At 40.4% G+C, this 13485-nt stretch overlaps 1 protein-coding gene across 1 annotated transcript; it reads right to left on the bottom strand.

The window, feature by feature from the left end:
- Positions 1–1964: 1964 nt before the first annotated feature.
- gpr55.S (G protein-coupled receptor 55 S homeolog) lies at positions 1965–3637 on the bottom strand. Its single transcript, XM_018264809.2, has one exon. It carries the CDS (start codon positions 3632–3634, stop codon positions 2702–2704), a length of 933 nt encoding a protein of 310 aa, XP_018120298.2. The 5' UTR covers positions 3635–3637; the 3' UTR covers positions 1965–2701.
- Between the last annotated feature and the right edge of the window lie 9848 nt (positions 3638–13485).

Genomic DNA, 13485 nt, shown 5'->3' with positions numbered 1-13485 from the left:
GTCAGCAGCAATAATGTAATATTCAAACATACGGATCCAAGCAGTAAAAGGTATGGTAGGCTCACCAGGGTTTGGAAGTAAAGAGGTAGAAGAGACACCTCATCGCCAATATGTTTTTTTTTGGTAGCCGAGGATGAGTAGAGTATAACAATGCTTTATTAGCAGGTTCATGCAGCCATAACACTTCAACTCTTATACTTTAAAACAGTCTAAAAAGTACTATGTACACAGTATAACTCTTGTGCACAGTGACACCTACAGGCCCTTGTATAAACACCACAGGACTCATTGTTATAAATCACCTATAGTTTCAACTTGAACCTGCATTTATACTCACCAAAGTGGTCTGGTCCTAGGTGCTTAAGATCTAAAGGAAAAACACCCTTGGGTGACCTATTTCTATGTAAAAGTGAAAAAATGTTTGCTGATGTTTTCTAAACACAAGTAATTTGGTCAGTTATTCTCTCTCTGCTGTCATACACATGGTCACAAAACTTGGGCAAACTTCCCTGAACATGTCTGCAAGAAATAGTACAGTTACCTTTGAAGATGTGAATCCTGTGGCCACAAACTAATGGAGTAATGCAACAGAGAGTAATGGGGCTGTCGTGCCAATCATCCAGGGTAGTATATATATATATGGTAGTTATTTGGTAAGCCTTAAAACTCTGATTTCACTGTCCTAATGTAAAACTAGAGAGACAAAATAACATAAATGTGAGTTACACACTAAATAGTAGTGTATTGGGGGTACTCTTATTGTAACAAGCTGTGCAACTCTAGTCAGTATCACTCAGTGGCATACAAAAGAGCTTAAACTGAAAAATATAATTTTGCCTCTTTATATGTTCCTGGCTCCAGTGCTTAAAAAGGATTCTAAAGGAATTGTTCAGTGTAAAAATAAAAACTGGGTAAATAGATAGTATGTGCAAAATAAAACATGTTTCTAATATAGTTAGTTAGCCATAAATGTAATGTATAAAGGCTGGAGTGATTTGATGTATAACATGTCAGTCAGATCACTACTTCCTGCTTTTACACTGACTGGTTACCCTGGCTACCAGGCAGTAACCAATCAGAGACTTGAGGGGGGGGCCACATGGGTCATATCTGTTGCTTTTGAATCTGAGCTGAATGCTGGGGATCAATTGCAAACTCACTGAACAGAAATGTACCATGTGGCCCCCCTTCAAGTCGCTGACTAACTCAGAGTTATAGAGCTGAAAAGCAGGAAGTTGGATTCTGGCTGTTTTATTAGACATCTGTTCACTCCAGCCTTTATATATTACATTTTTGGCTAAGTAACTATATTAGAAACATTTTTTATTTTGCACAGCCTATCTATTTACACAGTTTTTATTTTCACACTGAACTGTTCCTTTAATGAGCTGGAGAGAGGGTAGAGATGTGCAGCTTAACTGGTAAAAGGGATGGAAGATTTAAACTGTGAGGGCAGGCTGTTGGGGTTGATTTATCTGGAGAAAAACATGATTATAAGGGAGCATGATAAATACTAGGAATGCACCGTATCCAGGATTCGGTTCGGGATTCGGCCAGCAGGACTTGGCCGAATCCTTCTGCCAGGCAGAACCGAATCCGAATCCTAATTTGCATATGCAAACTAGGGTCAGGGAGGGAAATAGCTTGACTTTTTGTCACAAACCAAGGAAGTAAAAAATGTTTTCCTCTTCCCAACACTAATTTGCACATACAAATTGCAAGTTATGTCATATATTATTTTAACTCTGTATTCAGGTGTGTAAAGTGCAAAAAACGGCCAATGCACGTTGGACAATCCATTTTTCCATTTTTGTAAATAACCACTAATGGGGTTGTCCCAAATTACAAAAGATAAAATTTAAGTAACAATTCAGAATACCTATCTGATTTAGGTGTGATAGTGGGAAAGAATGTGGACTGGCTGGCTGGGCAAAACTGGGTAGGGTGTGTATGGATCTGGGGATTGGCTAAATATATCATGGACCAGGAATGATGGATAGAATAAAATGATAATAAAAAATGGCAGAAAAATCTGAAGGTTTGCTTGAATGAAATCAGACATGTAAAACTGTTTATTGAAAAGAAATCTCTATAAAATCTTTACTGAGTAACAGGTCAGTACAGTGCCTCTTTAATCAGCAATAACTGAAATGGTTTAGACAGAATACATTTCATTGAAGGAGAGCTAAAAAATAAAACTTGTTTTCAAGATAAACAAGTAGGTTAAAAGGGTCACTATAACTTAGTTTATATTTTCAATATGATTTTTTTCTAACGTATAATAAGAGCTCTTGATATATCCTTCTATCAAAGTTTTTCTGGCGTAGCTTGTTTTTTTCCCAAGCTGCAATTGTCTTTTTGCCCGACTGAACACATTCACCTTATCCAACTTTCATAGGCCTCCTATTGTGTTATTACCCACTAGAAAAGGCAGTCCATGGGCGGGTTATGGCAGCCAAACTGTTGCAATTTGAGTGATGTTCTCTATTGAAAAGGGTCTGTAGATTATGCCAGTGATACATAAATATAACAATAATATAATTAATAATAACAGGGACAATTCCCTAAGTAGAGGTGCCATATGTGCATGCTGTGCTCTTTGCATAATATAATATTCATGTAGTGTCCCTTTTAGCTCCAGTTATTATTTCTTCATTGACCCAAGTGGTTACCTGATCTATAAAGAATAGCAGAGTTGTCCTCACTCACTCCCAGTGGGCTGTAATGTAATTGTTCTCCAAATGATGGAATGGCTTCTTACTGACAGTTCCCGAAATTCCTTAAATACAAAGTAATAGCACACAGCATCAAGACATGGATTGACATTAGCCAAGCACAGCGATAATTGCAAAAGCAGGCTGATGGTCTGCTTTTGATAACAATCTGTGATGATCTCTTGCTTGACAAGAAACTGCAGGAAAATTCCCACGTGACTGGGCAGAAATGAAAGCAGGAACACCACAAGGTTGGATATAATAATGCTCCTCACTGTAGTTCTTTGCCCATCATCTTGCTCTGATACACCTCTACGAGCTCCCAGCTCCCTTACTATTTGAAAGGAGCAGCCCATTAAGATAATCATTGGAATTAAAAATCCAAAAAGCTCAAGGCAAATGATGAGAGGTGGGCTCCAGATTTTAGTTGACATGTTATGGAAGCACCCACTTTGGTCATCCTTCCTTAATGTTGAAGCTCCAACTGCCCAGACAAAAATCCAAATGGAAAAACAAATTGCTGTCGTCTTTTTTGGAGAGCGTATATGTTTGGCCCAGAAAGGATGTTTGATTGCAATATATCTGTCCAGGCTGATGCATGTGATCATATAGATACTTCCATACATGTTAGTAAAGTAAAGGATATGTGCAAAGGTGCATAACTGATTGTCCACTATTTGTTTTTGCTCCGAGAAATACATCTTGAATGGCAAAGACAAAATAAGAAACAGGTCCAGGATTGCCAAGTTGATCAGGTAAATTGAAGCTTCTGTCCATTTTTTAATAAAACAAAAAAATATCAATAGTGCAAATATATTCAGGATACAGCCCAGGATAAAGGTTGGAATATAAATACCCAATTCTACTTTGTTCATTATAAAGTCCACCTGGGAGTAGTTGCAGAAGACACTTGCATTCATTTCTCTCCTAAAAAACACAAAAAAGATGAAAAGAATGACTTAAGTACCATGTGTAGAAATATCGCTAAAATGTAAAAATCCAATGTGTGGGGCAGGAGTATGTTGGAAAGTGGAGCTCAACTAAAGCTCCAGCAGCTCAGTAGAAGCAATGGTGTCATGTTGACAGCTCATTTTATTAGTTTTATAAGAAAAAGGGGCAATTAATGGTGAAAATTTTTAGTCAAGTTCAAAATAAATTGACCAGTAACAGTCAATATATTTTTGAATAGGGATACATGACTGCACTAGGCCACAGATGCTAATATATAACCACTGAGAGAAGTCACACCAGTGCCACAACCATTAATCAGACGTTTGCTTTCATAATGCTAATATTAATTTCTCATAGGTTGCTATGGAAAACTGCATTAGTGCAAGTGCCACAAAAACCTAGTCAACTTAATTTGTATTGCAAAATGGTGTGATTATTAAATAGTTTTCCAAATGTACATGAACGACACACAAACTGGCAATATAAAGACAAAGCATACCTAAACATACATCACATGGTCATGAATGTTATTTGAGGTTATCAACTCCCTCTGTTTACAAATGTTGTTCAAAGTGGTTTAGCATAGAGGCCATTTTGGCAGGTTGGAAGGAACAAGCACTTTTATTAGAATTTAAGCTTTGATCATATTTGTCAGGAAATTCTGTCAACACTGTACTGACACTGTACACATATACAATATGGATTGGAGAGTTTTGTCAAACCTAGGGTTGCCACCTTTTCCAGAAAAAAAGTGCAGAGCTTGCTAAGTTGCTATATATTTATGTTTTTTCCAATGAATAACATTTGGGGACAAGGCTGTAAACATACAGCAAAAATAAATGGAAAATGTGAGCAAGAAGCACAGAAAAGCATAATTGTTTTTACCACCAGTTGGTTTATCATGTCAGGGGAAACCCATGATTGGGCTCTCGGGAGCTCTCAGGGTGGCCCAAGACCCAGAATTTTCCCTATACCAAGTGTGGTTACTTTAGCTGCTGATGCACAGATTATATGTATGTAGGGGACTGGTACTATTTGACAGGCAGACCCCTGGTCCGAATAGACTCCTAAACTGGGTCCTAAAATACAGTTTCCTTATCCTGCCTTTAGCTATGCCCCATGTAGTTCAACCAGTGCCCAGTAAAAGTGCTAAAGTATATATTCCTGAACAGCCATGTGCTCAGGGTCCAGTTTCTTAAGCCCTTACCTGAGCAGGCAGGAAGGGTAAAGTGGAACCTAGACAGGTCAGGTCTAGTAAAGATGGGCTATTCACCTTAAGAGGTCATTCTAGGAGTGACAGATAGTTAGGTTATTTAGCTGAGCAGCCTGAGGCTCTGACGAGGAGTGTGATTAAGATCCCAGGTACTAATGGCCCATAGTAGTGACTAAGTGTACAGACTTAGGGATGTAGTGATTCCCATAGTTTCCACTTAGGGAAAAGCTGAAAGCTGGGTGTACATTGCTGCTGTGTGTGTTCTCTTCCCTGTCGGGACTAATACTGACCACTGGTGCTTGTCTGGTTCCTATCCACTATTGCTCCATGTTCCTGCTTAATCTTTGTGTACACTCCTTTGTGGATTCAATAAACAAGTTGCACTGGCACCCAATCATTGTGCACTGCACATATTTACAGTTGTACTACACCCTGCTTCCACACCGTTGCGAGGGCTTAACCCCTGAGAATTAAGGTCTCACCCGGAGCATATTATTGGGGTAAAGTTTATAGTTAGAGAAATTGTGCCACTCAATTTACTATAGCTTTACAAGTATTAAAAAGTTTCCATTTCTGTTATTAATCAGGTCGGGTCTATTTGCATGATCCCAGAATGTCTGGTCATTATCAAAATGAATGAGTTTAAGGTCTATCTTGAATTTTATGATGACTTGAGTTCTATATAAAGCCATTGGGAGGCTGTAGTGGTATTAAATGAAATTGAGGAAAACCACAAGCAGGTGTAATTCTGACATGATGTAAGGTGACAGTCTTGTCATGTTGGTCACCTACTGGGCACTAGGGTTGCTAACTTTTTGTTTATTAGCCCCCTGGAGAGGGGACGTGTACGTGATATCAAGGGCCGGGACGCGTGACATTTTGGGAGGGGTGTATGATGTTGCAAAGAGGGGCGCATGAGTCATGGGTGGGGCTATTACATTGCGATTGGAGATTGCCACATCAATCCAGTTTACCTAATTTGGAAAACCAGGCAAGCAATTTTTGACCTGGGCAGACTGCCTGAAAACCTGACTGTCCAGGTCAAAACCATACAGGTGGCAACGCTACTGGGCACCTTGAAGTTTAATAGGCTAAATCTAATACTGTCTTTAGCAAAACTAGTGTAGCCCACACTGGGTGTACTATAGAAGTGTGGTACAAGTGTTTGCTGCTTACAGTGTGCCTTCTGAGACCTGTAGTTAGGAGAAAACTCCCAGCAATGTTCTTACCTGTGCTTCTTTTCACTCTGGTGGGTATCCTCTGGACCACTTGGAAAGGCCAGTCACCTAATTAGGGGACTTGTGATTTCTTCAAACTTCAACTTATTTATTTAACCCAGACATATCACTTCCGGTGAAATTAGAACTATACTTTAATGAACCAGCACATATTGATTCCAGGCAAGTTACTTCTGGTGACAGCAGAATTCCGCTCATAAATGAGCAGGACCTGAATACGGCATAAGTATTGTTTTTCAGACAGTGTGTAACTTCACAAATGGACACTCATGAGGAGGTGGTAGTGTCTACTTTAGTCTCAGTTCCCAGTGTAGGCTGGTGCCACCATGGTCCCTTGCTCCAGGAATACACTTGGATTGCTATACTGTTGGTCTGATCACCGCAAGAGACTATCCCCACTATCCTACTTGTTGCCTTGAGCTGCTTGACTGGTGCCTGCCTTTCGCTCCTAGAGTGACTATAACAGAACTATAACAGAGCTATCACTAAACTTTTCCTAACTAGGCCTGGCACCTGCTCAGACCCAATCCTGAACCCACCTCCCCACTAGGTAGGATCAGGGCCCTGGGTTTGTTTGCTCTTCCTTTTATTTACTTAAGTACTGGGCAAACACTGAATGTCTATGATACCACTTTAACACTGGAAAGGAAAATAATCATCCAGGGTTACTGAGGAACACCTTAAGTGTCCAAACTGTAAGGGAAATTGCCTGAGCAAAATAAAGCTAGCTCTCAGGGTCTCTTCACTTGATTGTAGTAGGCAGTGGCAGAATCATAGTCTCTTGGCTATGTGAATCACTGGCCAAATGACAAGGACACTCAATGGTGTGTAGGATAAGGGTCCTACTCAGGAATTCCTCATTCTCAAAGTTAGGGAAATGAGCCTAAGCTAGGGCTCATCAGCTGAATATATTCTAAAATAGTCTGCAGCCAGCCAGGGCCGATTTATATTGTGGGCACCCCCTAGGCCCGCTGACATGCGTCGCCCCAGTCCCCTCCCTTTTATTAGTGCAAATTTTTATCATCGGGACCGTAGCAATGGAGATTGGCATACAGGAAATGTAAAAAACTATTTAATATCCCCAATGTTTCTGAATTAATGTGGGTGTGGTTGGGTAGCCTGGCGCCACCTAAAATCCTGCCACCCTAGGCCCAGCCCTTGGTGGCCTTTCCACAAATTTGGGCCTGAAGCCAGCGTTGGCACTGCGACCCCACATAAGAGTTCCCCCTCTGAAAAAAATGGGAATATACTCATTTGTGCTTTAAGAAACCTGAGGAACACGCAGAAATGCTGTTGAGGACACACACAACTCTGTGAACTTAAATTAGCAATTTCATAAAAATAAAACTATTGGCAACACAAGACTCATAAATGCATTTATAAATTGAGGTTTTATCATTAAGATGTGCCGGTGGGGGCCACTGCTCTTGATAGTCAAGGTGCCATGCATTGACAGTATGCAGACAGTCTGGTAGTGGATGGTAGTTATTATGTTGCTGTGTGTGTTGACATATAGTCAGTCTGATGGTGGACCGTGCCATCCACATACTGACTTAGAATAGGGACAGAGCATGGCATTGAATTGACACATCAGGAGTCATGCAAACCTTTCCTCCCCCCCCCTCCAATCAATAAAATTCTTCACATTCTTCACAATTCTTTACTCTCGCTCCCCTGACATTTTCCTATTAGCTATAGCAGCTGATATAGAAGCTGCAGTATTAGCTTGGTGTGACATCACTTCCTGCCTGAGTCTCTCCCTGCTCACTTGAGCTCTGGGCTCAGATTACAGCAGAGAAGGGTGGGTAGCAAACTGAGCATGCTCACGCCCCGGGCAAGGAGGTTTAAGATGAAGGCAGGAAGTCTGATACAGAAGCTCATGTGTACACAATAGAAGGAAATAAATGCTGTGTTTCTTTTGACAAAGGAGCAGCATTACTTTGAGGGGTTACTGGTATATTCAGGTGGCTTACTTAGTTTTAACTTTTCCTTCTCCTTTAACATATGCCCGTGATCCCTAGGAAATACTATTTTGTATATAGAATTAAAGGAGCTACATACCAAATATTATAGACATCCTAACAAAAATGTGCCCCAGAAAGCACTCTTCCAGAAATAACCAATCAGGAATGCAAACATGCCTAGTGTTTGCCAGCATAGTATGATCAAATCGATCCATAGAGTTTAGAACATAGTCAAAATAAAAGCTTAAATAAGGTTACCTGCCCCAAATAAAGACGGCTAAACGGGTAAAACACACATGCTCTCCTGACTGTATAGTGTTGACACCAGGAGGTAAAACTGATCTGTGTCCTACTGCAAAGGGCAGACATTAAAATCTTGTTGAAAAAGTACAAATACACCAGTTGCTTTGCAGGAAGGCCAGTAAGTCAAAATACGGTTTTTTTTTAAAAAAAAAAGAAAACTTGCAGAATTTGAAGGATAAAAAAATAGTAGATAGTATGGTGGGGTTGGTCTTTTATAGCTTCAGTGAGGGTTCTTCTGATGGGATCAGTGGGGTGAGGCTATACTTGGTAAATGCCCACAGGAAGTACGGGCTTGTAGGTTCTTTAAAAGAAACCTAAATCTGGTAACAACCACAGAGCCCTGATAATGCTGTTAAAGGGAAACTAACAGATATGATAGAAACCTTGGCTTCTGCTGAAATGTTTTGCAACCACAATCAATTTTCTTTGTTATTCCACCTGTGAAAAATTCTACAGTAAATCTTGATGTTGAATGCTTGTTGTTGTTTTCAAACTTATTTTCCAATTAACTGGTAGTTGTTTGATGTTCATCAATGGTATACATTGCATTAAAACGACAAAACTGCGTGGCCAAACCTTCACCTATGGGAATGTGCCACAAACACTACTGTAATGCTAAGCAAACACACTCACACGAATACACACACATAACAAATTGCTTTTGATACTTTTGCTTCTCATTGTGCAAATGAATGCTGGCATGACCTACCTTCCAGAATGTGGGCACACTATGAATCAGACGAAAGGTTTGTGGTTACCAGGAACTGATTATTTACTCAGAAACAAAGGGGATTTATTATATGCACCCCCACCATACACACACACAATCTTCTTATATCAAAAAGCTGATGTGACATCTGGGTTTGAAGGGACATTTTAGTTCTATATTTTAATGGTATTACTGTAAGGATCATGCTGATTCTCACGCAACTCTTAGTAAAAGGCGAATGCGCACAAATCAATGTCATGGAAAGCACTTATTGCCAAGTTGCGGTTTCTATTTGACATTTGACTACAACTGCCGTTTATTTAAACAGATATTGCAGAGAATGTTGCCAATGTTTTAAAGGAGAAGTAAACCCTACCCCCTACCCTACATAGACCCCCTCCCTCCTCCCCCCAGCCTAGCTGCTACCCAAGGCAAATGCCCCTAACTCTTTACTTACCCCTTGGTGCAGATTCACCGCATTGTAGTTCACAGCAGCCATCTTCTTCTCTTTAGTCTTTATCGGGAAGTAAGTTCCATATCGGCACATGCGCAGTTGCATCGGTTGTCTGGTTTTCGTCAACTGCGCATGTGCCGAAAGCCACCAAAACTGCCAAAGCGACAAAAGAAGACCCGATGAAAACCGAAGAAGAAGAAGATGGCTGCTGTGAACTCAAATGCTGTGAATCACCTGCCTCGAACATGTACATGCCCTGATTTTTCCGTGTCAACTTTATTTCATGCACATTTCAATATTTTTAAAATCGATCTTTGCATACAGCTGAACTCATATAAAGGCAGCATTACTGTTAGTAGCTCTTGGCTGAAGGGGCAATACATATAGCTTTAATTGTATTTTACCTTTCCTTCTCCTCTAAAGGAATGGTTACAATTTTGCTCCTTATTGGCTGCTTTGTAGGCATCACAGCTCTGTTTCACAGTTCTCTGCATGGCCTCTAGGCCTTTAAATGTGTTTGCCCTGTTACCAACAGCATTTATAAAAAGTGATTTCATCTCTGCCATATCTTTCTGTAGCTGCATGATTTTATTCTGCATGTCAGACTTAGTATCCTGATGCAACTGCATATGTGCATTAGTATTCTGCTTTCTGTTTGGTATTGCTGGAATAGCACTAGGAGCTGAACTTAACTCCATAGAACTGGATTGGGTAGTCACTTGGCACTGACTTGTTTTTTCTGATTTGCTTGGAGGTGCTTTTTTTCTGTTTTTGTTCCATCTTCAACTTAATATTTTCTGCTTCATTCATTTTCTCTATCAGTAGCTTATCAGGCTTTGAGTAAAAGGTACTATTGTCACTGATCAGTCCAGTAATTACAGACCTTAAAAAGGTTTTCTGTATGAGCTCAGTGGCAAATTGCTCCTCTGCTCCAACCCCTTGGAATTGCAAACAGTAGCCTATCCTTTAACTCAATAGTTCTGAACATAAAGTCTTGAGGTGATTCTTTGCACTCCTGTGCAATATTCATCAACTGGTGATACAAATCAGAAGCACTTTCCTCCTTATAATGACTGTTTAAGATGATTTTCAGTTGTCTAAAGGTTTCAAGCATGCCTCTCAGACTGAGGGCTGGACTTATGGCTTTTACTACAGACTTTACAATTTTGGATTCAGTATTGCAGTCCAATGGCAATCTGATGGATGAGGTTAGTATAGGACAGTTTCTCCCACCCTCTTTCACTTATCTGGCCACAAATCTTAAATTCTTTTCTTACAGCAACTCAGGTCAGGATAGGACTGGCCCGGCGGGACACCTGTAAAAAACCCGGTGGGCCCCAACCCTCATGGGCCCCCGCCGGGCCAGACCCCCCGCTCCCAATCCCCCCTCAATTTGAAAATAAAAATTATCCTGAAGTGCGACGCCGGGCAGTGACGTCAGCGCGACAATAGGTAAAATGGGGAGGCGGGGAGGAAGGAGAAGGGAGGCGAAGCGGTGGGGGCCCTGGATGGCCGGCGGTGGGGGCCTTGGATAGCCGGCAGGGGGGGCTGGATGGCCGTCAGGGGGGCCCTGGATGGCGGGCCCCCCCGTTCGACCCTGCTTCTGGTAAAGGGATATTCTGGCAACTGTTTCCTGTTCTCTTTGCCCCTGGTTGTCCCTGTACACTTTACCATACCTCCCAAATGTCCTGTTTTTAGAGGGACAGTCCCTCTTTTGACAGCTCAACCCACAGTCCCTCATTTGTACTGGAAAGTCATGTTTTTCTCTGCACTGAACAGCCAGAAAAAGAAACAAAGTTTCTAACGTAATTGACTTTTGGCAGAGAGCCCAGAGCAGCTGACACCATACTTTTGTAACAATTTTAAGATAAGCAAACAAGTAATTATAACAATATAAGATAACAGGTCCCTTGGGAGAAGTAAGACTCACAGCTTAATGGGCAATTCAACTTCATTAGCAAAACTGTAATAACTGAAAAAAAACACAAAAATATGTCAAAAATTTCATAACCTGCCAAATTTTGTAAAATGAACATGGTAATTAGGGTGTGTGACCACAAAAATGGGAGTGGTCAAAAATATCTTCTCTTTTTTGTCCCTCTTTTTATTTCCAAAATGTTGCGAGGTATGCTTTACCTTTTTGCTGAGTACTTTTATTATCTCCTCTTCAATTAACCTGGTTGCTTCCTGAAAATCAATTTGGTACTGGCACAGTTTTGCCCAGCCAGGCAGTCCACATTCTTTCCCACTATCACACCCAAATCAGATAGGTATTCTGAATTGTTACTTAAATGTTATCTTTTGTAATTTGGGACAAAACCCATTAGCGGTTATTTACAATGGAAAATGGATTGCCATTGGCCGTTTTTGCACTTTACACACTGTGTCCTGAATACACAGCTAAAATAATGACATGATTTGCCTTTTTTTTTAATTAACGTAAGAATTTATGGCATATGGGATAGGGTTGTTCTATAGTTTTTAAGGACACGTATTCCTTTCCTTTAAAAAAAACAGATGTGGCCTCATAGAACTGTGCCTATAATTTAAAGGGATCCTGTCATTGGAAAACATGTTTTTTTCAAAATGCACAGAACTGGAGGTGATGGGCATCACCCCCCCCCCCCCAAGCAGACAGCAGGCAAACTCAGGGGGAATCAATGTTTGTTTCTATAGTGAAACTGCTAGATTCGGAGAGGACTAATGAGATTTTTCAATTAAAATAACAGGCACAGATAATAAGAGCAAGAAAGCTGGGCCGGGAAATTGGGTGGGTTTTTAAAGTCCAAACCTGAGGCAACTTCCAAAACTAGGCAAATTCTGTACATTGGCGAGTTAGGACCTTTAAAACCCATCAGTAACTTTTAAAAGTAGCTTTTAAAAGTAGCCCAATTTATATAATATTATAATACTATAATACTGCCAGCCTGGCAACCCTGGTGCCTACTTCAGCTGTGCACATTGATTCCCTCTGCAGAAGCGGAGCAGGAAGTGTTCCTGGCAAATATGGTCTTACAGGAAACAAAATGTAAGTGCTTGCACACATTTTATTAGGGGGGTGCTTAACTTTGTACCTCTTACACTTGGCACCAGAAAAACGTAATTAGCACAGAAATTCCGATGCCTTACCATTAACATAAAATCTACACTTTGAGTATAGAGCACAGTTGTGGATTCCGCTTACTAAGAAAGGGTGCAGAGGTGGGTAATTTAATAACATTTATATTACAAGTAATAGCTCATAAAACTGACATTTATTAGAGAAAACACATACAGCTCAGAAAAAGCTCAGTGAATCTTAGGCCTTTGCCAATATAGAATAGAGGAAATTTCTGATGACAATGCACTTGGCTTCTCCGGGTCGGAACAGTAACACATTTTAACTGTTATTTTATTTGATGAAATAGGGCAAATTCTGCTTGCGTTTAAGGATTTAATCCCTATTTTGGACTCACAGCTAACAGCAGCTTGGTATATTTTTGTATCTACTAGATCAACAATGTCAGTAAGTAAGTAAGTGGGCTGAAGTTTTTAAAACTCCAATAATAATGTAGCCACATAAATTATACAGCAATATGTAAATGATTTGAACTGCACAGACGCTTTACGTAGCTCTAGCTCAGGGGCCCCAGGAATCAGAAGGAAAGCTGGAGGGATGGGGCCATGACAGGGCTGAGAAGTTGGTCCTTAAAGGGGAACTAAAGTGTAAAATAGAATAATGCAAGAAATGCTGTATTTTGTATATAAACATAAACATGAAAAAATCACATTTTCACTTTCTTTATGGAAGTGATTCAGCTCAGATTCAAAAGCAACAGATCTATTTAGCCAGTTTTTATTTTTACACTGAACAATTCCTTTAAAGATTTTGGATCCCACCTAACCGCCTCGTGGTCGGGTATATGCTCCACCCGTATCCCTCCACTCTCCAAAAGTGGT

The sequence above is a fragment of the Xenopus laevis genome, chromosome 5S (genome assembly GCF_017654675.1).
Source record: "Xenopus laevis strain J_2021 chromosome 5S, Xenopus_laevis_v10.1, whole genome shotgun sequence".
Classification (NCBI taxonomy): domain Eukaryota; kingdom Metazoa; phylum Chordata; class Amphibia; order Anura; family Pipidae; genus Xenopus; species Xenopus laevis.
This window is presented reverse-complemented; position numbering and strand designations above follow the sequence as displayed.